The sequence below is a fragment of the Ictalurus furcatus genome, chromosome 11, assembly GCF_023375685.1.
Source record: "Ictalurus furcatus strain D&B chromosome 11, Billie_1.0, whole genome shotgun sequence".
Classification (NCBI taxonomy): Eukaryota; Metazoa; Chordata; class Actinopteri; order Siluriformes; family Ictaluridae; genus Ictalurus; species Ictalurus furcatus.
In genome coordinates this window covers 12,603,957-12,630,859 of record NC_071265.1, presented here as the reverse complement: position 1 = coordinate 12,630,859, position 26,903 = coordinate 12,603,957, and the positions used below count along the sequence as shown (strand labels likewise).

Genomic DNA, 26,903 nt, shown 5'->3' with positions numbered 1-26,903 from the left:
CACCGTAAACAATATGATTTTAAACAATAAAGTGTAAACAGCAAAATGTTCCCTTATCACATCCAGAAACTTTCCGTTTTCTATAGACTGAGGATGTACTCCTGCAACGACTTTTTGAAAGTGCAGTCCATTAAAAATACATCATAGCCTGAAAGAAAAGAAACTGCTGGAAAAAATCCTTCTAAAAATATCAGTTTAGGCTTAATTTCTCAGGCTGATGTCTTTAATAATCTCTCCTCAATGACACTCACATAATGGAAAGCTATAAATTAATAGCACGAGGAAGAATATGTGGGGTTTTCCCCCAGAAAATCACAATCATGATATTGTGCTATATGTAAATATAAAGGGTGAGACTTTATACCAGCTGTAGCTGTCATTATGATGGGCAGTTTAATCAACCTGTCAGATTTCACAATTTACTTTCTTTTTTCTTCAAATATACTCCCAGTAAAGACAGCACACAGCAAGCAAAATGTTATTATTTTTTAAAAAACTCTAAAGCATCTATCCTGCCATGGTAGCTAGAATTGTGGATTTAATAATTAGTTGAATCGACACTTCAGAAATGCTTTCAGTAAGAATTTGCATGGTCTATAATTGATCAGTAGTGCTCTGATTGACAGACGAGAGAATTGTCATCCCTTCCAAACAGACAACAGAGGAAATTATGCTTTCTTCGCCATGAATGGCTATGGCATTGTCATGATTTGAACTTATGATCTCCCAACAATAGGGTGATGTCTTCTCTGCTGCACCACTCTGGAGTCACTACATAGCCTTTACAACTCAAGCAACTTATGTTTTCTGTGTGACTGCCAGTAAAATAAAGAGGGACATGTGAAGAGAACTTTGTAGATCATGAGGGAAATCAACATTACAGCCCGCAATAATTGGTACTGGTTATATATGCTTTCTGAATTGCATTCTGGCAATTTGAAGAAATATGACAAATATGTTCTCCAAGCAAAGACATAAAACTTTTAAGTTAACTAAAGGACACTGCCATTCTGTTTATGACTATTTTGGTGTGTTGGCAAATGGCCATATTCCGTTCATATAATCATTCAAATCAGGGAAAAAGTAAGATAAGTATTAGTGAATTGATATGTTAACACACTCACAGGAACATCATGGGCAGCCTCCAGATATACGAACAACAAGGCCACAGCAGGTACTGCCTTGTTCATGTAGGAGCTCTTAGACTGGTACTGCAACACCTGCAGTGAAAATTAATTAAAGCAGCTTAGTGTGTTCCTTTTAAGAATAATGTTGCCCAGCGATTATAACATTTGAAGTTAGAGGAAAAGTTAACGAAAGTCTTCTTACCTGTTGCAGTTTATCCGACTGGGTTACTCCGTGCAGCCACTCCAGACTCAGATGAACACGGCCATGTTTCACGTCACTCAGAGTAAACCACTGAGATAGAGAGAGCAGTCAGTACAGTCAGTAGTCAGCTCACAAAGGCTTTCCTGGACTGAAGTTTGTTTCTCTTTTGTAAGTAAAGTAGGGCTGCAACTAACGATTATTTTCATAATCGACTAGTTGGCCGATTATTTTTCCGATTAATCGGATCGGGCGGGGCAAACTTACAGTACCATTTTTTCATTTACTTAAATTTTACTGAATTCTACTGTCCTAGCAATCCCTGGTTGACTTGTAGAACCGGTCATTCCCCAGGGATTGGTTCAAATACCACTGGTACAAATACCAGGTTCAATTACATTTTATTGTTGGTGTGACATTTAATTTGACTCTGAATTATCTTTTGTTTATTTTATCCATCAATGCGACACTTGAACTTGTCTACCACTCACAGGTTTTTGCAAATGATCATTTCATTTGTAAATAAATTTAAAATAAATCCATCAATGAACGATTGTGATATTTGTGAATGCATGCAAATAACCAAATTGGTTAATTTTAAAACATCTCATTTGAATATATTTTGATATATTTAACAAAAATATATATAGTATTATTTAAACATTTTTAAAACTTTCCTACGGACCCCCTGCAATTATACCACTGACCACTAGGGGTCCGCGGAAACACTGCACTAGACAGTAGAGCAGGCAATGCACAGTGTAAGTGTCTAGTCATTTGGGACACAACTTATTTACTCTCCGAAGCGTGTTTTCGGAATAGAAGTAACGTAATAAGTAAATGTACCGCACAGACCAACTAATCGATAATGAGATTCGTTGACAATGATTTTCGTAATCGATTCTTATCGATTTTAGCGATTACTTGTCGCAACTCTAAAGTTATAACGTTTTAAATACTGGTTACATTTAAAAGTAAAAAAAAAAAGGTGGTGCAGGAGCCTTGTGGACATTTTCATAGCTGGTGCCTGATTTCAAAGTGAATTGATTAGGCTTATGTCTGTTTCACTATGGTACCCAACTATCCAATTTGATCAAAGCCTGGCAGTGACTGTTTAGATATCTTTAGGCAGTTAAAATACAGCATTTGTTAACTTGGCTCCTTAGCATTTGCAGGAATTTAGCCTAGGAAAGATTAAAAAGTAAATCAAAACATTTCCATTTTGTTTTGGTGAAATATATTCATGGTTTCTTAAAAAAACAAAACAATTTTGGCCAAATGATGTTTGTCTCTTTTGGCTATTTGCCAAAATTCAGCCACAGCGACACATTTTCTCAGATCACTATACATGTACCTTTATACTGCATTCAATATTAACTTGCTGATCAGCAAAAACTCACCTCATCCATATGTTTGGATGTAATAATGTCACTTAGCTTGATCTTCAGTCTGGAAGCAAAACATTAACATTAACCAAAACCATGCTAACTATGCTGTGTGAACACAGTAGAACAGAAACCCAGCTATGTTTTTAGTGCATCACCTGCCCATGAAGTCATCTTTCATGTCTATGTCTTTGTCAAATATCTCTAATGATAAGTCTTGACCAGGGAGATCAGTCAATACCACCTGAAAAGAGAAATTCATGAACTAAGCAAAAATGACAATGAAGGGCATTCTGGACTAGTGCAGACCTACACATCCAAACATTTCTACCTCATACATCTCGTTCCAGGTGGGGTTGAGGGTATCCTTAATCACACGGCTTTTAAAGGTGCTGGACCCAATATTGATGATGATGTAGGGGTCACTCTTCCCCTTCACCATGCCCCCCATCAAGTTGTCCTTGGGTATCAAATTCTGTCCCTCCAGCAGGTGAATACGCAGCACCCCCTATAGAGAGGAATCATGGGTAAAATTGAGTGAGCAATGCTTTGCAAAGACAAAAAAATTGTTGGCTTATAGTTTACCTCAGTGCCAAAACTGTCATCAGGGGAGGTATGTTGAGGTCTTGAAGAAGACAGATCACTCGAGAGAAGGGAGGCGGATACAGCACTTTCATCATTCCAGAGCACCTAAAAAACAAAATGCCATCAAATAAATTATACATTAAGTTTACATTTATTAATTTGACATACACTTTTATTAAAATCAAGGTATAAGCTGTTATCCCTGAACTTTAAAACCTAATTTTTAAACTCTTCTTGGATGGCTGTAGTATACATACTACATATGTATGCATATCGCATACATGACTTTTTATTTTAATTTAAACTAAGATCTGAGCAGGGCAGAGGTATATACAGTGCTGTGAAACAGTATTTCTTCTATTTTTGTGTAAAAAAAAAGTTATCCAGTATTAACTGGGCCTGTGTGAAATGTATTTGCCCCCGTAGTTACTAATTCCCTATGAAACTGCATTCATAATGAGGTTCAGCTGGACTAAACGCAACCAGACCTGATTACTGCAAACCCTGTTCAATCAAATCAACAGCATGGAGCTGGTTTATAGGTCTTACCCAGTAACTAACTATGTCAAAATTGAAGGAAATTCCAGAAATGATGAGGAAGAAGGTTATTGAAAAACATCAGTCTGAGAAGGGTTACAAAGCTACTTCAAAGACTCTGGGACTCCAAAGGACCAGAGTGAGGGCCATTATCTCCAAATCGAAAAACTTGGCACAGTAGTGAACCTTGCCAGGAGTGGACGACCTTTGACAATTCCTCCAGGAGCACAGCAACGACTCATCCAGGAAGGCACAAAAGAGCCAAGGACAACATCAAAGGAACTACAGGCCTCTCTTGCATCAATAAAGGTCACTGTTCATGACTCCACTATCAAAAAGACATTGGGCAAAAAAAAGTGAGGCGAAAACCAGTGCTAACCCAGAAGAACATTAAGGCACATTTGAATTTTGCCAAAGCACACCTTTATGATACTCAAACCTTTTGGGAGAATGTTGTGTGGCTTGATGAGTCAAAAGTGGAACTGTTTGGAAGACAGGGGTCCGTTATATCACAGAATTCCACAAAAAGAACATCATACCTATGGTCAAACATGGTGGTGGAAGTGTGATGGTGTGGGGATGCTTTGCTGCTTCAGGGCCTGGGCAACTTGCAATAGTTGAGGGAAATATGAATACTGCTCTCTACCTGAAAATCCTAAAGGACTTCAGGGTCTTCAGTCTGTAAGTCGAAACTCAAGCGCAACTGGATTATGCACCAAGACAATGATCCACAGCATAGTAGTAAGTCCTAGTCCTAGAAGTAAGTGAAAGACTGATCTCCAGTTATCGGAAGAGTTTGGTTGTAGTTATTGCTGCTAAAGATGGTACAACCAGATTTTAAGTTTAAGGGGGCAATTAGTTTTATTGCTTCAATAAAAAAAAATAAAAATAAAAACTGTATTGTGTTAATTTCCGAAACAATTTAGTATGAGATATACACAAAAACAGAAGAAGTCAGGATGGGACAAATACTTTTTCACAGCACTATATGAGGTTATTTTATGGACTTTATTTTGCTATTATTTACTTAAGTAAAACAAAATATTTTTAAGGCACAAGCTTATGGCATACTGTATTTATAAATTGCAAAGTGCAAAATATTAGAAATGATGTTACCCTGAGTATAGTGTTGATGTGAATACGACTGGCTGGGCCAGAATGATTCAGCTGAAACCACTGATCCAGGCTGAGCTGAGGGCTAGACAGAAGGCGAGAGAGAGGGAGGGACAGGTTGCCCAGGGGCTGTACACGGTCATTATCTTTCAGCTGGCAGAACAAAAACAGAGTGATAGAGAGTTAACTGCTGGCAAGCCATAGCCTCTCTGTGGCACATTTCAACTGAACAAGAATCAAGAAAGAAAGTTTGAAGCATTTATTTTATATAACAAAAAACTGTTATCACAGAATAAAGTTAATTATCCCTACAAGATTTTCACTCTTATGTTCACTGGTATTGTGATTATAGAACTAGAATGCACAATATATCATACATACTGTTTTTGTAGAAAGCACTAGTGTGTTATGCTAAAAATTACTTTGAGTGCTTGTGGCTGTAGCAATGCTGATTCCCTGGCGTTCAATTTATTATTAGGTTCTATTCATTAAACAATGATACATTTGACTTTTCTCCATCTTACAAAACATTAATGTTTTCCAACCAGTGCAGTGATATATTCATTATGACTTTTTCTTTTAGGCCAGGAGGGGTAGTGCAAGTTGCATCAACTGCCTGTGTATGCGTACACATCAAAAGGAGTATACTTTGTAAGGCTATGCAACGACTGTGCACATATGCTAGCGTATGTGTAAAAAAAACTACGTATACTTTGGGCTTAACATGTGGATATCCTCTAGCACATGTGCGCATACATGCCAAGAAATTTAACAAAGTCACAAACTGACAGTGACATCGTATTTTCTATAATTACAGTGCATCCGAAAAGTATTCACAGCGTTTCACTTTTCCCACATTTTGTTATGTTACAGCCTTATTCCAAAATTGATTAAATTCATTATTTTCCTCAAAATTCTACAAACAATACCCCATAATGACAACATGAAAGAAGTTTGTTTGAAATCTTTGCAAATTTATTAAAAATAAAAAACAAAAAAAGCACATTTACATAAGTATTCACAGCCTTTGCTCAGTACTTTGTTGAAGCACCTTTGGCACCAATTACAGCCTCAAGACTTTTTGAGAATGAAGCTACAGGCTTGGCACACCTATTTTTGGGCATTCTTCTTTGCAGGACCTCTCAAGCTCCATCAGGTTGGATGGGGAGCGTCGGTGCACAGCCATTTTCAGATCTCTCCAGAGATGTTCAATCGGGTTCAAGTCTGGGCTCTGGCTGGGCCACTCAAGGACATTCAAAGAGTTGTCCTGTAGCCACTCCTTTGTTATCTTGGCTGTGTGCTTAGGGTCGTTGTCCTGTTGGAAGATGAACCTTCATCCCAGTCTGAGGTCCAGATTGCTCTGGAGCAGGTTTATCAAGGATGTCTTTGTACATTGCTGCATTCATCTTTCCCTCGATCCTGACTAGTCTCCCAGTTAATGCTGCTAAAAAAGGTTTATATCACTGTAGGGATGGTATTGGCCAGGTGATGAGTGGTGCCTGGTTTCCTCCAGACATGACGCGTGCCATTCAGGCCAAAGAGTTCAATCTTTGTTTCATCAGACCAGAGAATTTTGTTTCTCATGGTCTGAGAGTCCTCCAGGCAGGCTGTCATGTGCGTTTTACTGAGGAGTGGCTTATGTCTGGCCACTCTACCTTACAGGCCTGATTGGTGGAATGCTGCAGAGATGGTTGTTCTTCTGGAAGGTTCTCCTCTCTCTACAGAGACATGCTGGAGCTCTATCAGAGTGACCATCGGGTTTTTGGTCACATCCCTGACTAAGGCCCTTCTCCCCCGATCGCTCAGTTTGGCCGGGTGGCCAGCTCTAGGAAGAGTCCTGCTGGTTCCAAACTTCTTCCATTTACGGATGATGGAGGCCACTGTGCTCATTGGGACCTTCAATGCTGCAGAAATGTTTTTGTACCCTTCCCCAGATCTGTGCCTTGATACAGTCCTGTCTCGGAGGTCTACAGACAGTTCCTTGGACTTCATGGCTTGTGCTCTGACATGCATTGTTAACTGTGGGACCTTATATAGACAGGTGTGTGCCTTTCCAAATCATGTTCAATCAACTGAATTTACCACAGGTGGACTCCAATCAAGTTGTAGAAACATCTCAAGGATGATCAGTGGAAACAGGATGCACCTGAGCTCAATTTTGAGTGTCATGGCAAAGGGTGCGAATACTTATGTACATGTGCTTTTTTTTTGTTTTTTATTTTTAATAAATTTGAGAAGATTTCAAACAAACTCCTTTCACGTTGTCATTATGGGGTATTCTGTGTAGAATTTTGAGGAAAATAATGAATTTAATCCATTTTGGAATAAGGCTGTAACATAACAAAATGTGGAAAAAGTGAAGCGCTGTGAATACTTTCCGGATGCACTATACCTTTATGCCATGTCACTTCTTTCTTGGAACCTCCAATTAAATGCTTATTAGGTTGCCAGTGCTTTCATCCGTAATTAGCGTTCTGTCTCAGGGGGTTGTCTATCACCTGGATACCCACACTATTAAGCTAGGTGATGTTGACCTTTAGACTAGGAGGGACAACATATAATCTGGAGTAATAACATGGTCATGCTCAGGTAGTTTCAGTGCAGACCTTGTGGTGTGGCATGCCTCTCAGTAGTGCCCATGAGGAGGAAAAATTCCTCATGGAATGGTACCTTACAGTATAGGCTGTTTGTAGTCCATAGTGACAGCCTTTCTCAACCAATGGGCCAATCTTTGCTTAGACATTGGGCCACCCTATGTCCTTGCACAATGACAGATGAATAACCTGTTAGGTTCAAATAGTACCACCCAGGAGTCTTGTGAGGTTGTGTACAATATGCCATCGTCCTATCGTGCCAACTAACTATCACAGATTGCTGATAGTATCACATGTGGTTTTAGAGGGGTGTAGGGGCACCGATGCTGAGAAAGGAAAAGAAGGAGGTATGGCCATACAATGGTAACTTGTTGTGCACACATCACGTCATTACAGCAGAAAAAAATACCAGAAGCTGTCAGCTGTTGCATGCTAATTACTAGCATTAGCATTTAGCCAACTAGTTTTATTAATTACCCATAAACAGGGTCAAGAATGCTCTTGATTCAAGAATTCAAGATACTGATTCTTGTATAGCCCTTATGAACAACAGGCTCTTTCAGTTTCAAAATTTAAACCATCAATCATGTTTTGCAAACAAAGACTGCTTTATCTAAAATGCATCAGAGAAAGATATTTTGTTGCTCTGCTCTGAAGTGAGACAATATAGATTATTAAGGTTCATATTGGACTACAAATCATCATGAGACACATCAATTTATTTTTATCAATCTTAAAGCTGCAGAAACCACGTTTTCTGACAGAAATTTAAATTGTAAGACTTGATAGTCATCATGATAGTCATCTATCTGCGATTCCCAATTGTCAATCGTCTTAAGCCTAATGTCCAGTACATAATAGACACAGCAGGGAGTATTCTGCAGATTGATCTTCCTAGAATGCTGCAAGGTCAAATGACTAAGAACAAGGTTCAGCCACAGGATCTCTTCCCCATAAACATCTGTCCACCAGCACATGCAGTGCAAGTTTACAAATAGCTTGTTTTCAGTGATACCCATTTCAGATCAGCATCCTGTATGGGTTGGTACAGGGAGGTCTTAAGGAACTCCAACACAATGGGCTCCTGTGAGAGTTACTCTAAAAGGCATTTTATGATGTCTTCCTTAAAGGAAGTATATGTGTCATAAAATACTTACAATGACTTAACAACAGTATATATGTATCTTTTTTTTTGCCTCCTAGGCCTCCCAATGCATTGTATATGCTTGTTTTGGTGTGTTACCAGATGAGCCTGTAGCCTGATTGATAATAAGACAGCCTTTTCAGAGGACATGCTACAGCAATGAAATATCATTGCATACAGTCATGTGAAAAAATAAGTACACCTCATGGAAATTGTTGGCTTTTTTGACATATTTGGACAAGCAAACGTCTTTGAAACAGTGTCTATTAATGAAGTTGATATACTTGAACAAACCCACAAGTAAAATTAGCTTTTTCAATCATTTATTCAACAAAAATATCAATAGATGTGATATTCTTCTGTGGAAAAAGTAAGTACACCCTTGGCCTCAAAAGCTAGTAGTACCCCCTTTATCAGAAATAACTTCTTTTAGGCATTTTGGATAACTGTCCACAATTCTCTGATCACGGATTGCTGGAAATTTTGACCACTCTTCCATGCAATATTCTTTCAGTTTCAGGATGTTTGAGGGTTTTCTTGCATGTACTGCCAGTTTCAAATCCCCCACAACATTTCAATGGGATTCAAATCCAGGATTTGACTAGGCCATTCCATAACCCTTCATTTCTTCTTTTTGAGCCATTCCTTGGTGGATTTGTTCGTGTGTTTAGGATCATTATCCTGTTGAAAGGTCCACTTTCGGTTCAACTTCAACTTTTGGACAGATGGCCTCACATTATCTTCAGGCACTCTTTGATATGATGCAGAATTCATAGTTGAATCTATGAATGCAAGCTGTCCAGTCCCTGAAGCAGTGAAGCAACCTCAAACCATAAAATTTCCACCACTGTGCTTTACAGTTGGTATGAGGTGCTTCTAGTGAAGAGATGTCTTTGGTCTGTACCAAACATGTCTGCTGTTACTGTGGCCAAACAACTCTAGCTTTGATTCATCTGTCCAGAGCACATTATTCCAAAAGGTCTGGTCTTTGCCTATATGCTCATTGGCAAATTGATTTTGATCTTTTTAGGCAGCAAAGGCTTTTTCCTGGGACACATCCCATGCAGGTCAAAATTGTGTCAAAATATCTCTTTCTGATTGTAGAAGCATGCACTTTGACATCAGCAGTTGCGAGACATACTAGCAAATCCTGTAATGAAATGTTGGGGTTCTTGGAGACTTCTTTTTGCATCAGACGGTCTGCTCTTGGGCTGAGTTTGCTGGGACGGCCAGTACTTGACAAATTGGCAGTCGTTTGAAATCGGTGCCACTTGTAGATGATTTTCCTTACAGTGGAATGATGTATTTCAAATAATTTGGAGATCTTTATAAATCCCTTGCCAGAATCATATGCATCCATAACCTTTTTTCTGAAGGCCTTATAGAACGCTTTAGATTTTGGCACGTTGACACCACACACCTCAATAACAAAGGAAACACCAGACACTAGATATGAGAGGGGTATAAATAAGACAGGTTCCACTCCATTTTTTCACATGACTGTAAGTTATCCGTGTTCTGTACTGTGGGTTTTTTTTTTTGTAGTATTAGGTTTTATGTAGTATTAGGTTTTTATGCTGCCTCAACTGTCTATTTTATCCTGCTCTATATGATATGATAGGGTAGATCATGTCAAGTAGCCAAATACACAGGGGATGAAAGACACCAGAAATTCCTCTATGTAATTTTAATGCATAAAGGTATTAGAATGTTGCCTGTGATATCTTCTTTATACTGGGAGAGGAGTTAAGATTGTTTTGCAGTGCACTATGGAACCATTAGCCCAGCTAAACAATGTCTTAATGGACTTCCATACCTGGATATCAATGTCATGTTTGTGTGGATCTTGGATGAAGAATGTGAAGGCATCTTCCCACACAGGATTAACCGTATTCCAGCAGGTCTACATGAAAACATGGAGGTAGAACAGAGTAATAAAAAATAATCATCATAATAAGTAAAAATAAGTAATAATAAACCAGTACCTCTGTAAAATATAACCACTACCTTTGCAAGCTTGCTGAACACATATGTGCTCTATTTTGTAGATCATGCAATATGCACAAAAACAAGACAAAAGATCATGCCATACATATTTTTTGTGTCTCCATGACTAAAAACATAATGTAGGTGGTAACGGCACTGCAAGTGGTAACATGGCACAGAGCTGTGCAAATATAAAACGGGATTGGATTGGGTACAGATGAATACATTATTAAGAGGTGTGGGTAGGCATGCAGCTGTGATATCTAATCATATCAGTTCCTCTCATTCCTCTCAATATGATTTGGGGGCCAGATGTAGTCAGCTTTTTGTGCTTGTTTTCAAGTACAAATCAATGACTTTCTTCACGAAAAAACTTGCTTGTTATATACAAACCTGCCACTGGAGCCTAAAGCACAATTTATGTGCCATGCACACAGCAACACGCACAAACTGGCCTCTTAACACAAAAAAAGGGTGAAGAAATAGAAAGAATTCATGTTCCATTCAATGTAGTAAACCTTAAAAAATAAGCATCAGCCAGTTTGGTGAGTGATTTACAGTCTGTCGCTACTGGATTTAAAATGACTTAAGGTCAGAATCATTACATAACTGAGACACACCTCAGTGGCAAACTCTGCCCCACATGCGTAATGCACATACAACTGTCCAAACAGCACATTAATCTGTAGTTGCATTTGAGGTCTGAATACTGAATACTGCATGTCTAACTCAACTCTGAATCCAGCTTTTTTGAAAGCAGGTTTAAAAGTAATGTATCAGAAAGCTCTTGAGAGTAAACAAATAAAAGTGTGGCACAACTATGACGTTGAGACTGTGGAATCTGTCTGAGAATGCTATTGGCATCCTAACATTGATATTGCTGGTTATTAGTTAAATACAATTTAAGTGCACATAAAAATAGAGTAGATGGAGAGTTTTTATGGAGTGCCTCTCAACTGCTGTTGATGAATTTGAACAGAAACCAAACACAAAAAATTGTCTTGAGCCCAACCAAAACAGCAACACTTTGGCCTTGTTCATCAAATTATGCTTGCACTGGAAAGAAAAACTGTGTATGTGTTTGTGTGTATCTGTGTAGCATACTCTGCTTTCTTGGGTTATGTCCTGCACAGAAAGCTGCACCATTGGACTGGGATCTTTACTGCCTTTTTTCATCTGAAATTGATAACAAGAGAGACTTTTAAATGATGTAAACAACATATGAACACAACCAAGTTGTCTGTTTTTTGAAGAGGTTAATGCTATCGGTTTTACAAACTCCTCTTCCTACTAATCCCCAATCAATGTTTTGTCCCATGTATACTTTGTCTCATTTGTGTCTTGTCCTGTTATAATCCCAGTCTCTATATTTCCCCAGAGAAAGGAGTATAGTCTCAAAGATCTCTCTGCTTGAAGAAGAAAATCAACATATTTCTCGCTTCACAGTATAAGTTACAGTACCTTCAATCATGGCAAAAAAGCATTCAGGATGTACAAATGAATGACAACTTAAGGAAAAAAACTAGTGTAATTTTGTAACTATGGTTTGGAAAAACTTGGGTCACTACAAATCAATACAAAATGATAACATTTCTATCCAGGATGACAATACCCCCATCCACAGGGAACAAGGGCTCACTGAGTGATTTGACCAGTATGAAAATGATATTAATTACATGCAATGGTCTTCAGAGTCAGCAGATCTCAAACCAATTGAACACCTATGGGAGATTTTTGACTGATATGTTAGACAGCGCTCTCTACCACTATCATCAAATAACAATTGAAAAATGGTGTTCATTCCTCCACTGCTGTTCCAAAGCCACGTGGAATTTGTGTGAAGACAAACTGTAGCTGTTCTGGTGGCTTGTGGTGACCCAACACTGTATGTTGTTTTTTTCCCCTTTAATTTGTCACTCATCTTCATATAGTCCAGGAAATATAGGTAGCTTTGTTAACAAGCAAGGTATATATTGAAGCATTTTAACTTCATGAATGAATGAAAAATAAACCAATAACACTGTGCTAATTCAAAAAATATATCCCTATATATGTCACTTTTAAACTGTCATCTTGTTGCTTGTGTCTTGTTCTAGTAAGGTTTTTAGTTTCACAGGTTTTTGTCTTGTTTTTCGGCTCTGAATGTGAATTAAATCTACCTCTTAAAAGGCTTTTGTTGCTATACAGTGCATCCAGAAAGTATTCACAGCGCTTCAATTTTTCCACATTTTGTTATGTTACAGTCTTATTCCAATATGGATTAAGTTCATTATTTTCCTCAAAATTCTACAAACAATATCCCATAATGACAACATGAAAGAAGTTTGTTTGAAATCTCTGCAAATTTATTAAAAATAAAAAACAAAAAAAGCACATGTACATAAGTATTCACACCCTTTGCCATGAAACTCAAAATTGAGCTCAGGTGCATCCAGTTTCCACTGATATTCCTTGAAATGTTTCTACAACTTGATTGGAGTCAACCTGTGGTAAATTCCGTTGATTGGACATGATTTGGAAAGGCACACACCTGTCTATATAAGGTCCCACAGTTAACAATGCATGTCAGAGCACAAACCAAGCCATGAAGTCCAAGGAACTGTCTGTAGACCTCCGAGACAGGATTGTATCGAGGCACAGATCTGGGAAAGGGTACAGAAACATTTCTGCAGCATTGAAGGTCCCAATGAGCACAGTGGCCTCCATCATCTGTAAATGGAAGAAGTCTGGAACCACCAGGACTCTTCCTAGAGCTGGCCACCCGGCCAAACTGAGCGATCGGGGGAGAAGGGCCTTAGTCAGGGATGTGACCAAAAACCCGATGGTCACTCTGATAGAGCTCCAGCGTGTGTCTGTGGAGAGAGGAGAACCTTCCAGAAGAACAACCATCTCTGCAGCACTCCACCAATCAGGCCTGTATGGTAGAGTGGCCATACGGAAGCCACTCCTCAGTAAAAGGCACATGACAGCCCGCCTGGAGGACTCTCAGACCATGAGAAACAAAATTCTCTGGTCTGATGAAACAAAGATTGAACTCTTTGGCCTGAATGGCAATTGTCATGTCTGGAGGAAACCAGGCACCACTCATCACCTGGCCAATACCATCCCTACAGTGGTGGCAGCATCATGCCGTGGGGATGTTTTTCAGCGGCAGGAACTGGGAGACTAGTCAGGATCGAGGGAAAGATGAATGCAGCAATGTGCAGAGACATCCTTGATGAAAACCTGCTCCTGAGAGCTCTGGACCTCAGACTGGGGTGAAGGTTCATCTTCCAACAGGACAACGACCCTAAGCACACAGCCAAGATAACAAAGGAGTGGCTAAAGGACAACTCTGTGAATGTCCTTGAGTGGCCCAGCCAGAGCAAAGACTTGACCCCGATTGAACATCTCTGGAGAGATCTGAAAATGGCTGTGCACCGACGCTCCCCATCCAACCTGACAGAGCTTGAGAGGTCCTGCAAAGAAGAATGGGAGAAAGTGCCCAAAAATAGGTGTGCCAAGCTTGTAGCATCATTCTCAAAAAGACTTGAGGCTGTAATTGGTGCCAAAGGTGCTTCAACAAAGTATTGAGCAAAGGCTGTGAATACTTATGTACATGTGCTTTTTTGTTTTTTTATCTTTAAGAAATTTGCAAAGATTTCAAACAATCTTCTTTCACGTTGTCATTATGAGGTATTGTTTGTAGAATTTTGAGGAAAATAATTAATTTAATCCATTTTGGAATAAGGCGGTAACATAACAAAATGTGGAAAAAGTGAAGCGCTGTGAATACTTCCTGGATGCACTGTATGATAGCAGTATCTATGCAATGTAAAATTAAATAGGATCTTCCTGTAAAAACTTCTAATTGTTTTCTTATTTTAGTCAATGAAACAATGCATGACATTCAAATAAAAACATCCAGTACAAGGAAATAATACTAGCTAACACTGCATATTAGTAAAACAGTCAGAAACATAGCCACACAGACAGCTATTAAGAAGTACTTATTTAACTGTTATATACAATGGAAAACAACTTAAGCACATGAAAAATGAAGTGAAACCTGTGACTCACAGGAAGCGCCTCGGCCTTATCCAAATACACTGTCAAGATGGCTGATGAGGGGGGATGTGCAGTATTACTCGGAACTGTTTCATTTCTTTTCAGAACCTGAGACAGAGAAATAAGGTGTGTGTTTGTGTTAAATCAGAACACAAAGACATGCCTCAAAGTTAAAGATCTTGCTTCACTACTGTTTAACTGTTTAATATAGGTGTGTTTAAAAGTGTATACAGGCATTCACCTGCTCCAGAGTATCAGTGTTGTCCTGCAATGTCAGCCATTCCAGTCTGAGGTGAACACGCCCTGTAGGAGCATCCTTCAAAGTGAACCACTGAGGAGGAAGAACATTAGCCCTTTTGTAATTGAAATTAAATTTGAATTAATTAAGAAAGTGATATGATGAATAATTAATGACTTAAGACAGATGTGCTGTCATCAGTTACTCTATACAGTGGTGCTTGAACGTTTGTGAACCCTTTAGAATTTTCTATATATCTGCATAAGCATGACCTAAAACATCATCAGATTTTCATGAGTCCTAAAAGTAGACAAAAAGAACCCAATTAAACAAATGAGACAAAAATATTATACTTGGTCATTTATTTATTGAGGAACATTATCCAATATTATATATCCGTGAGTGGCAAAAGTATGTGAACCTCTAGGATTATCAGTTTAATTTGAAGGTGAAATTAAAGTCAGGTATTTTCATTCAGTGGGATAACAATCAGGTGTGAGGGAGCACCCTGTTTTATTTAAAGAACAGGCATCTGTCAAAGTCTGATCTTCACAATATATGTTTGTGGAAGTGTATCATGGCATGAACAAATGAGATTTTTGAGGACCTCAGAAAAAGAGTTGTTGAAGTTCATGATGTTGGAAAAGGTTACAAAACCATCTCTAAAGAGAGTTTAGATTCCACCAATCCATAGTCAGACAGATATCAGGAAATTTAAGACCATTGTTATCCTCCCCAGGAGTAGTCAACCAACAAAGATCACTCCAAGAGCAAGACGTGTGATAGTACGCAAGGTCACAAAGCAGCCAGGGTAACTTCTAAGCAAATAAAGGCCTCTCTCTGAGTCCACCATCAGGAGAACACTGAACAACAATGGTGTGCATGACAGTGTTGAAAGGAGAAAACCACTGCTCTCCAAAAAGAAAATTGCTGCACGTCTGCAGTTTGCTAAATATCATATGGACAAGCCAGAAGGCTATTGGAACAATATTTTGTGAACAGATGAGACCAAAATAGAATTTTTGGTTTAAATGAGAATGTTTGTTTATGTTTGGAGAAAGGAAAACACTGCATTCCAACATAAGAACCCTATCCCATCTGTGACATATGCTGGTGGTAGTATCAGGTTTGGGCCTGTTTTGTTGCATCTGGGCCAGGACGGCTTGCCATTATTGATGGAACAATGAATTATATTCTATACTATACCAGCAAATTCTAAAGGAAAATGTCAGGACATCTATCCATGAACTGAATCTCAAGAGAAAATGGGTCATGCAGCAAGACAACGACCCTAAGCACACAAGTGGTTCTACCAAAGAATGGTTAAAGAAGAATAAAGTTAATGTTTTGGAATGGCCAAGTCAAAGTCCTGACCTTAATCCAATAGAAATGTTGTGGAAGAACCTGAAGCAAGCATTTGGTGGAAACCCACCAACATCCCAGAGTTCAAGCTGTTCTGTACTGAGGAATGGGATAAAATTCCTCCAAGTCAATGTGCAGGACTGATCAACAGTTACCGGAAATGTTTAGTTGCAGTTATTGCTGCAAAAGGGGGTCCCACCAGATATTGAAAGCAAATGTTCACATACTTTTGCCACTCACAGATATGTTCATGAATCATTTTCCTCAATAAAAAAATGACCAAGTATAATATTTTTGTCTCATTTGTTTAACTGGGTTCTCTCTACTTTTAGGACTTTTGAAAATTTTTGTTGTTTTAGGTCATATTTATGCAGAAATATAGAAATTTCTAAACGGGTTCACAAACTTTCAAGCACAACTGTATGTGTGTGTATGTCTAGAAAACACATACACACATGAGAAGAGCAACAGGTGCAATATGAATATCAATATGAATTATGTTATCTTCTAAAAGGATCTCACCTCATCAACAATTTTAGCCTTCTTCACTATTCCCAAATCCATCTTAGTTCTGAAAATAAACACAAAAATACAGCCCTGAAGGAACTCCAGCCACTCCATTTCTTTAGTGCTATTGTCAGAAAACAATAGCACTATTGTTATCCACTTCTTTAGTGCTATTGTACTACCATCCATTACTGTTCACATTTCTGTCTATTGTTCTTCTAAGGATCATTATTATTATTATTATTATTATTATTATTATTATTATTTATTCATTTTCAAGGTTTCAGGGTCTTTTGGGCACTTAACAAACAATGCTCAAACAATTTACATATACGTCAGAGTCATTGGCCCAGGCAAAAGGTATTACATGGGCATGGTGGGGGGCACTCTGCGGCACCCCGTTACAGGGTGCATAAACTTGGAACATATATCATACATACATGTACATATATGTATGAAACTCAGTAAATGTATTGTTCTCATCAACACAAACAACTTTCACAATGACACTCACTAGCTCCGTACAACAGGAAGTCAGATATTTTGGATTTTGTGAGAAGCACATGCAGCGAACTTTTAAATACTCCTAGGGGATTCATGTGATTGTCACCCGACTGTGTCAACATTATGTGAAGACATGGATGATGCTAAATTCATAAGGATATTTGATATCTCAAGCGGTGTGGCCATGGCAAAGAATTAAATTAATAACAAAAAAGGGAAATAGGAAGAGTCTCATATCTTCTAAATGCATTGTCTGATTTAGATCAAATTGTTGTTCTATGTTTGAACATCGGGGCTGATCACATGGATGTGGTTATTGTGGGTCACGGTCATAGCATCTCCAGCTGGCAGCAGGAAATGTGGCACACACAACAGACTTTGCAATAGTCCTCTTATATTGACATGCTTAAATGTGGGTATAATTACACTTAATCTTTGCATAACTGTTATATTTTAATTCAAGTCAAATCAAAAACTAGGAGAAAGGCACATAAACGAAGGTATTTTGCACCACCTTAAATGCATGTGCTCACTACACATTACTTCATTACAATTAATTAATGGCTAATAATTAGATAAAACATATCTCTTATCTTCTTATCTTATCTATAATGCATTATATCAGCAAATGTGAGCTGTATGTTTGGACATGGAAGCTGCTGTAAAGCCTAACATCAGCACAAAACAAGTTACTCTACAGCACTCTATTTACCAGGCATTGTTTTCATATAGCCACCAGGTGGCGATGGCACAGTAGTGCTTGGGCCCATCATCGCTACATGCAGCTATATTTTTGCTTTTTAATTTCAACCAGTATAATTTGTTAGTCTTTGTTTTTGCAAAGTATTGCTTATGCTTTCTGTTACTTGGGTTAAAATTCTGAAAGTTGAGCCCTTGACCTTTAAACTACTTAAATATTTTCAAGTTCACTTTTTTATTTTTTATTTATTTATTTATTTTTTACCAAAGGCATATACTAAAGGATAAATGTAAACATACTGAAATTCTAAGCAGTGTCTGTTGTGTTGTCATGTGTTTTTTAGTCTGTGCATTCCCCTACACCAGAGATTGCTGTTGTACTTCTTTACATTCTGCAATGTTCCTTGTGCTTTCTTTGTTTTTCAATTCCTGTCTACTTGTTTCAAGAACAAAGTCATCACCTCAATTTTGTGACCCCAAGTGGGTAGCCTGTAAAAGGTCCTTGCTACCTCATGAATTATCCAGTGACTGTGCATTGACAGGCATCTTGGGTTTTGTTATTGAAAAATATATGCGGCCCATTGTCTGCATCGGCATATGGCAATGTGGGTGCTGCAGACACTCTTCAAGAGTTCAAGAGCACATTAATGCTGCAATCTGATAATAGGTTACACAGTCTGGCTGAAATAGCATATGCAGAAGCTCTAGGGCTGAAATCAATGCCTCTTTTACACTAGTGTTGCCATTATGGGGTACAGATTGATGAAACTTTGCATGTAAAGTCATGCTACATATGGTTTCAAAAGTGTATGATACTCTGGCAAATGTAAGCCATATTTCTAACACAGCAAATTTACTAATGTCCAATTAATAGTCCATGCTATGCAGATTACATTATACAATCTAGAAAACAAGTTTGCTTGGCTCAAATGCCATTGCCAGAGCCTGGTAAAAAAATATATATATATATTTATATGCGCCACCTTCTGTTTTTTGGTTCCCTGTCTGCAATCACACTATTCCTGCAAAGTTACAACACTGCAACAAGACAATTACAAACAGCAAGCAGATATAGGTAGTAGATAAACTGCCTGGCCAAAAATAGGTAGCTGTTTGGATTTAAATAAACAAATACTTAAGAGCCTATGATTGGATCATTATTGCAGTGATTAATGTTTCAGCTGGCTATAATTCTTTTAACCCTAACCAATGCAGTGTGTAGCTTCTCATTTGTTAAACAACCATGTCAGAAAACGTACCCCGTTGTCGTGTAAAAGATGTTACTGTGTTTCAGAAGGGGCAAATTATTGGCCTGCATCAAGCAAAGAAAACAACTAGGGAGATTGCTGAAATCACCGGAAGTGGGTTAAGACCTGTCCACTGCATTATAAAAACCTGGAAGGATAGTGGTGGACTGTCAACTTTGCATAAGAAATGCGCTCTGGAGTCAGACATGATACAGCGGTCCTGGAGCAGAGAGGGTTAAGGGCCTTGCTCAAGGGCCCAACAGTGGCAGCTTGGCAGTGCTTGGGCTTCAACCCCTGACCTTTTGATCAGAAACCCAGAGCCTTAACTGCCAAGCCACCACTGCCCCAATAGTGTGACATTGCACAAGGTTATTGAAACAATGCCATGACAAATGCATGCCATAATCAAAGCTAAAGGTGGTGCAATGAAATTAATATTAGTGTGTATGACTTTTTTGGGCCAAGCAGAAAAACTATTGGAACGGCAAGTCCAATTTATTTGTTTGTGCTATACACCAAAGACAAATGTGGTTGAGATCAAAAGATAGATACGAGATGAGAGTTTAGGATTTCAGCTTTTATTTTCTAGTATTTACATCTAGATGTGTTAAACAGCATAAAACAGAACCTTTTGTATCAGATCACCCAATTTTTAGGTGAGAAAAAGTATAGGAATAAATAAGTCTTGAAGTAAATTAGTACATAACACTTTTGTGTTATGTTAAATAAATATAAATATAAACAGATATTTGGTTGCATATACCTTGTTTGCAATAACTGCATCAAGCCTGTGACTCACTGATAACACCAAATTGTTGGTTTCTTCTTTTGTGATGCTTTTCCAGGCTTCTACCGCAGCTTCTTTCAGTTGTTGTTTGTTTAGGGGGGGTTTCTCCCTTCAGTCTCCTCTTCAGGAGCTGAAATGCATGCTCAATTGGGATAAGGTCTGGTGACTGACTTGGCCAGTCTAAAACCTCCACTTTTTCCCCCTGATAAAGTCTTTTGTTGAATTGGCAGTGTGTTTTGGATCATCGTCTTGCATGCATAAAGTTCCTTCCGATTAGTTTGGATGAATTTCATTTTTCTGTAAATGTTCCTGTATACTTCTGAATTCATTCTGCTGCTACCATCATGAGTTACATCATCAATAAAGATTAGTGAGAATGTTCCAGAAGCAGCCATGCAAGCCCAAGCCATGACACTACCTCCAGCATGTTTCACAGATGATCTTGTATGTTTTGGATTATGAGCAGATCTTTTCTTTCTCCACACTTTGGCCTTTCCATCACTCTGGTAGATGTTAATCTTGGTTCCAGAACTTTTGTGGATCATCTCTGTATTTCTTTGGGAATTCCAATTCTTACTGCTGATGAGTGGTTTACAGGGGTTTAGAGGGGTATGGCCTTTATATTTCTGCTCTTGAAGTTTTCTTTGAACAGTGGATTGTGATACCTTCAACCCTGTCCTTTGGAGGTTGTTGTTGATGTCACTGACTGTTGTTTTTGGGTTTTTCTTCACAGCTCTCACAATGTTTGTCATCAACTGTTGTTTTCCTTGGCCAACCCAGTCGGTGTCCGTGGCTCAGTACACCAGAGGCTTCTTTCTTTTTCAGGACATTACAAATTGTTGTATTGGCTATGCCCAACAATTGTGCAATGCCTCTGATTGATTTTCCCTCTTTTTCACAACTTCAAAATGGTGATAAACCTGTATTGTGTTTGTAATTGTTCCATATCCATGAAAGCCGAGTATTTTTGTGAATTTTTGAACAAAAGATCAAAAGGTTAAACAATATAGACAATTTTTCATAACCTTCTTTGCTCATATTTACCAAGGGTGCCAATATTAGTGGAGGGCACTGTATGATGCAAGCAACTGGTTATAATACACAATTCCACAGCTGAATTCCTGTGGAAAACAGGCCATTCCTCAGCTTTTACATAAGCAGAGTGAGTGTGAGGTGCCTCTGCAACATCAGGCTCGGTGTCTAACCCCTTATCTGGATGATTGACTGTGTGAACAGTCCAAACAGACAAACCAGGCAGACTTCATCACCTGGAAACTCTGGAACTAACAGTCAATCACAAGAAAAGATGATCTCAGGACTGAAAACAAAGTGATATTTCATATCAACCACCAAGCAATGCTGAGTTGTCAGATTCACACATTCTGTCTGTATGAGCTACATACCTGCAGAGGTACCATTTAGGCCAGGATTACTGGTGCATGATTCCCCACTTCCAGCACTGTCACTGACACTGCAGGGCATTCAACCTACTGTACAGTCAGTGTTTCTGCCTGTTGTTGATACTGAAGGGCCCTCTGCACATGGCATCTAATAAATCTAACCTGTTGTCCCAGATAGAACAGTCACTGGGACACAATCAACTAGACAGCTGGAAACTGTCTTGGGCCCCCAAGTGGCACAATAGAAAAGTATTTGATCTATCATCAGGAGATCAAGAATTCGAATCCCAACAGTGCCACAGACATCCAGGGCAAGGTGTCAAGACAGCAAATTTGACCGTGCTCTCAAGTTGGGGGGCTGGCATTACTGCCTCTCCCCTGTCAATCAGAGCAACACAAGCCTATCATCGGCATCTGTGAGCTCACATATACACAGAACAGGACAGATAAGACTTTTCTCAGAGTGTGTTACCTTGCTGTGTGACACAGCACCGGCATGAGTGCATACTCTTTGTAGTGCCTTAATCAGATTCTTTGTAGATGCTTTGCTGTACAACAAAGCCACCATAAAGTGGTGCTTGAAAGTTAGAGTTTTCTATAGTTCCACATAAATATGACCTAAAACATCATTAGATTTTCACAGTCCTAAGAGTAGATAAAGAGAACCCAATTAAACAAATGAGATACAAATACTATACTTATTCATTTATTTATTGAGGAAAATGATTCAATATTACATATCTGTGAGTGCAAAAGTATATGAACCTTTGCTTTCAGTATCTGTTGTGACCCCCTTGTTGATCAGTCCACCACATCGGCTTGGAGGAATTTTAGCCCATTCCTCAGTACAGAACAGCTTCAACTATGGGATGTTGGTGGGTTTCCACACATTCCGTGCTTGTTTCATGTCCTTCTACAACATTGAGGTCAGGACTTTGTTTTAGCCATTCCAAAAAAATTAACTTTATTCTTCTTTAACCATTCTTTGGTAGAACGACTTGTATGCTTGGGTTCACTCATGCTGCATGATCTACTTTGTCTTGAGATTCAGTTCACGGACAGATGTCCTGACATTTTCGTTTAGAATTCATTGATGGCAAGTCGTCCTGGCTCAAATGCAGCAAAATAGATCCAAACCATGATACTACCATCAGCATTTTTCATAGACAGGATAAGGTTCTTATACTGGAATGTAGTGTTTTCCTTTCTCCAAACATAATGCTTCCCATTTAAACCAAAAATTTTATTTGGTCTCACCGTCCACAGAACATTTTTTTATGATCTATAGCAAACTGTAGACAGACAGCAATGTTCTTTTTGGAGAGCAGTGGCTTTCTCCTTGCAACTCTGCCATGGACTCATGAACATTAACATTAGCCAATGTGAGAGAGGCTTTAGTCCTTTGTGACCTCAGAGACAAATACACGTCTTGCTCTTGGAGTGATCTTTGTTGGTTGACCACTCCTGGGGAGGGTAACAATGGTCTTGAATTTCCTCCATTTGTACACAATCTGTTTGACCATGAATTGGTGTCCAAACTATTTAGATATAGTTTTGTAACATTTTACAGCTTGATGAGCATCAACAACTCTTTTTCTGAGGTCCTCAGAAATCTCCTTTGTTCATGCCATGATACACTTCCACAAACATGTGTTTGAAGACCAGATTTTGATAGATCCCTGTTCTTTAAAATAAAACAGGGTGCTCACTCACACATGATTGCCATCCCATTGATTGAAAACACCTGACTCTAATTTCATCTTCCAATTAACTGCTAATTCTAGAAGTTCACATACGCTTGCCACATAGATATGTAATATTGGATCATTTTCCTCAATAAATAAAAGACCAAGTATAATATTTTTGTCTAATTAGTTTAACTGGGTTCTATTTGTCTACTTTTAGGACTTATGTAAAAATCGGATGATGTTTTAGGTCATACTTAAGCAGATATATATATATATATATATATATATATATATATATATATAATAAAAATAAAGCGTTCACAAATTTTCAAGCACCACAGTAATTCCAAATTTTAATTACCAATTAAATCAAAGTTAATTGGTTACTCCAGCTGTAAGTTATGAAACAATATAAAAAATATGAAAAAATATAAACAGAATCTGAGTTATATAAGTTAAAAAAAGACAACTAAATATCCTTGAGGACAAATTTTAAATCCTCTGTAAAAGAAGCATGGCAACATATTAAAGATAAAAATAAATGAATGTACAACAAAGAAAAATGATGATACCTTCCCAGGAAGTCATCCTGGTCTGGATCTTTATCATACACTTCTACCTCCAACTCCTGACCAGGGACTTCATGAACAATTACCTGAAAGACACACAACACAGTCAAGGTGAAACTCAGTATGGTTCACAGAGGACCACTCTCAGAGAAAATGTCTTGATATATGATTTTGTATTTTTTTCAAGGGTGGTTTAAAGGCTGTTTTAGTTTTAGCAGAAACATGTTACTGTACGTTTCAGTAACATGACGCTTACATCTTGCATATTACTTTGTTATAAAACTGGACGGGTAATGGCTGAGTGTGTGTGTGTGTGTGTGTGTGTCTGTGTGTGTCTTACCTCATATACCTCACCCCATTTTGGGCTGTCTGTGTTGTCTTTGTGGTGGGATCTGAAGGTCTGTGGCCCCACTCTTATCAAAGCATAAGGGTCAGACATGCTTGACATCACACCCTTCACATAGTTATCCTTAGCAGCCAATCTATCAGCTTCCAACAGGTGAATACGGACCACACCCTGAAAAGGGGAAGAGAAACAGGGAAAGAGAATGTGTATATAATTTAAGACCTTCAGTTGGCATGGAAAAATGTGGTCTGATGCGGCCTTCTGCTGTTTTAGCCCATCCACCTCAAGGTGTTGTACATACTGAAATGCTATTCTGCTCACGGCGGTTATACAAAGTGATCATCATAAAACTAGTAAAAATGATAATTACCTAGTTGCCACATGATTGGATGATTGGATAACAGCTTGAATTGAATTGAATTGGACAGTTGGTGTATTTACAGATGATTTTGTATGAGAGCAGCTATTTATGAATGAATGGTAAATGTACTGTATGTGTGTATATGCAATTGCGTGTGCATGTTACCCTGGGCAAAGGGGAGCGAAGCTGTGCCACTGGTAGATTCTCCACTAATGGGATGGTGAGGCGGTTAGGCAGCACCAGAAAGGAGGCAATGGCATCCATTATCATAGTGTTTGACTTCAAGCTGAGAGAGAATGAAAGCAATAAAGAATAAAGAGTGATTACTGTTTTATCTGCAGGGATGCAAACTCATCAGGGGTGAAAACGGTGACAAAGATTCAAATCCCCTAGGGGGGTTCGGGGACATGCCTCCCCCAACTGCTCCCCCACCCCCGGTGGCCTGCTAAAGGGGTCATACTATGATTTTTTTTTTTATGTTTTCCTTCTCTTTGGGAGTGTAATGTATCTGTGCATGTATAAACTCTGCAATGTCCCAAAACTCATATTTTCCCCAAAGGGAATTATTCTATCTAACAGAGAACACTGCTCCAGACCTACCCAAAACGCACCGTTTGAAGTCCAGATTTACTTCCGTAATTTCTCTACGTTACGGAGTGTGCTAGCAGCATAATTCCCCTCAAAGGGAGCCATGAAGAAAGAAGGCGAGGCTTTATGAATTCAGTTGAGGCTTCAGTGAATCCAGGCACTGGGTGGCTGTGGCTCAGGTGGTAGAGCGGGTTGTCCACTAATTGTAGGGTTGGTGGTTCGATTCCCGGCTCACATGACTCCACATGCTGAAGTGTCCTTGGGCAAAACACTGAACCCTGAGTTGCTCCCGATAGGCACGTTAGCGCCTTGCATGGCAACTCTGCTACCATTGGTGTGTGAGTGTGTGTGTGAATGGGCTTTGGATAAAACTGCTATATAAGTGCAGACCATTTACCATGTTGTGGAGATGCTGTGTGTTTAGCCTTCCAAAAGGGACCAAAGTAAGAATCAGTGGTTACTGTTTATTTATTTTTACACTGTTTATTTATTTATTATTTTCCTGAAAAGTACAATCTGTACCTATGCTTGTGTGCAACACATTTAATGAAGGACAGCTTCCTGAACCTGGGCGAGTACAAGGCAGGTTACACACAAAGGCTACTCCTGAAAAGTCGGGTGATTCCCACTTTGCTCAGACAGTCTTGTGCTTCTGAATCAGAACCTGTAAGTGTGTTTGATTATTTTATGAAGTATCTGCTATTGACTGTCCAAATGCGGAGTTTTGTGTTGTGGCTCAGTTGTAGACCTCTGCTAACGTGCTAGCTAATGTTTGCTAAATTGCCTCAGTTTTTTTATCATTTGTTTTTATGTTGGTGGTCTGACAGAGATGTTGATTGTAGCTGCTGTTGTGATTCTCTCTTGAAACAGTTTATACCAATTGCATCACAAGAATCGGCGCTTTCCAAAGATATATTGCATGAGTACCTATGTACACCCAGAAACTGTGTACATAGCATAGTTTTTCCCACGGAATTTACATCGTATCTGAAAGGTAAGAGAGTTACAAAATAAAAACCACTGTGAAATGTTCTGCTCAAGTCATGTTTGCAAAGTTGGTTCCGCTTGATCATCTGCATTTTCTGAATCTGACTCGGGATCAAACTGATACGGTAAAACCGACGACATGTTGCTTAGGAGCGTAGAATTTCTTTATCAACTTTGGAGATTAAAGCTAAGTCAAGGGCTGTTACATTTCTGACACATGCAAGACTTTTGGCCAATAACAATGCAACAGGTCACCTGGCCAATCAGAACACTCTGGGCTTTTTGGAAGGAGGGGCTTCCGAGAGAAATCCGAGCATTTTAGGCAGCTTGGGAATAAAGGTACTGCAATAATGTACATTATTTGACAAATAATGTGTTTCTGAACATTAAGGCATGTTAACCTATTTTATTACACCAATAAACAACATAATTAACATTTAAAAATGTTTAAAAATCATAATATGACCCCTTTAACCCTCTAACCCCTAAGTTCCCACAGTATTATGTCCCATAACCCTATATTCCTCAGAGAAACAGCACGCCAACCCTGAGTTCCTGGGCCAAAATCAACATTTTAATTTTAACATTTTTAGGCCTTGAAACAACTTATAATAATGTATTTGTGTAATATTACTTTGAAAATGAAGCAGTTCCGTGTTTTTACTAAACTTAGAGCACAATTCTTAACTAGAGAAATTACAAAAAAATGCTCGCTAAAATCCTTCTACTCATTTAGAAGTACCATACAAGCATCAGCGTGGTCAATGCCTTTGAATAAATTCAAGTAAATAATAAATAAATAAATGCATTTTAGCGCCTAAAGTCAAGTTTCTGGTGATAATCAGACCAGCAGGTAGTGTTTTCACGAAGAGATGGTCAGGTTATGACTCCAGACCCCTGCAG

At 38.7% G+C, this 26,903-nt stretch overlaps 1 protein-coding gene across 1 annotated transcript in view; it reads right to left on the bottom strand.

Moving 5' to 3' along the window:
* The window catches only part of esyt1b (extended synaptotagmin-like protein 1b), a 98,561-nt gene that overhangs the window by 50,132 nt on the left and 21,526 nt on the right, over nucleotides 1–26,903 (bottom strand). The window contains exons 8-22 of the mRNA XM_053636218.1: nucleotides 24,591–24,711; nucleotides 24,059–24,235; nucleotides 23,722–23,804; nucleotides 16,840–16,888; nucleotides 14,959–15,048; nucleotides 14,730–14,825; nucleotides 11,775–11,846; nucleotides 10,501–10,587; nucleotides 4,950–5,099; nucleotides 3,297–3,401; nucleotides 3,043–3,219; nucleotides 2,870–2,955; nucleotides 2,727–2,775; nucleotides 1,330–1,419; nucleotides 1,125–1,220 (exon numbers count right to left, since the gene is read on the bottom strand). Of these exons, the coding sequence (XP_053492193.1) occupies nucleotides 1,125–1,220; nucleotides 1,330–1,419; nucleotides 2,727–2,775; nucleotides 2,870–2,955; nucleotides 3,043–3,219; nucleotides 3,297–3,401; nucleotides 4,950–5,099; nucleotides 10,501–10,587; nucleotides 11,775–11,846; nucleotides 14,730–14,825; nucleotides 14,959–15,048; nucleotides 16,840–16,888; nucleotides 23,722–23,804; nucleotides 24,059–24,235; nucleotides 24,591–24,711 (1,528 nt within the window). The remainder of the gene's footprint in view (nucleotides 1–1,124; nucleotides 1,221–1,329; nucleotides 1,420–2,726; nucleotides 2,776–2,869; nucleotides 2,956–3,042; nucleotides 3,220–3,296; nucleotides 3,402–4,949; nucleotides 5,100–10,500; nucleotides 10,588–11,774; nucleotides 11,847–14,729; nucleotides 14,826–14,958; nucleotides 15,049–16,839; nucleotides 16,889–23,721; nucleotides 23,805–24,058; nucleotides 24,236–24,590; nucleotides 24,712–26,903) is intronic.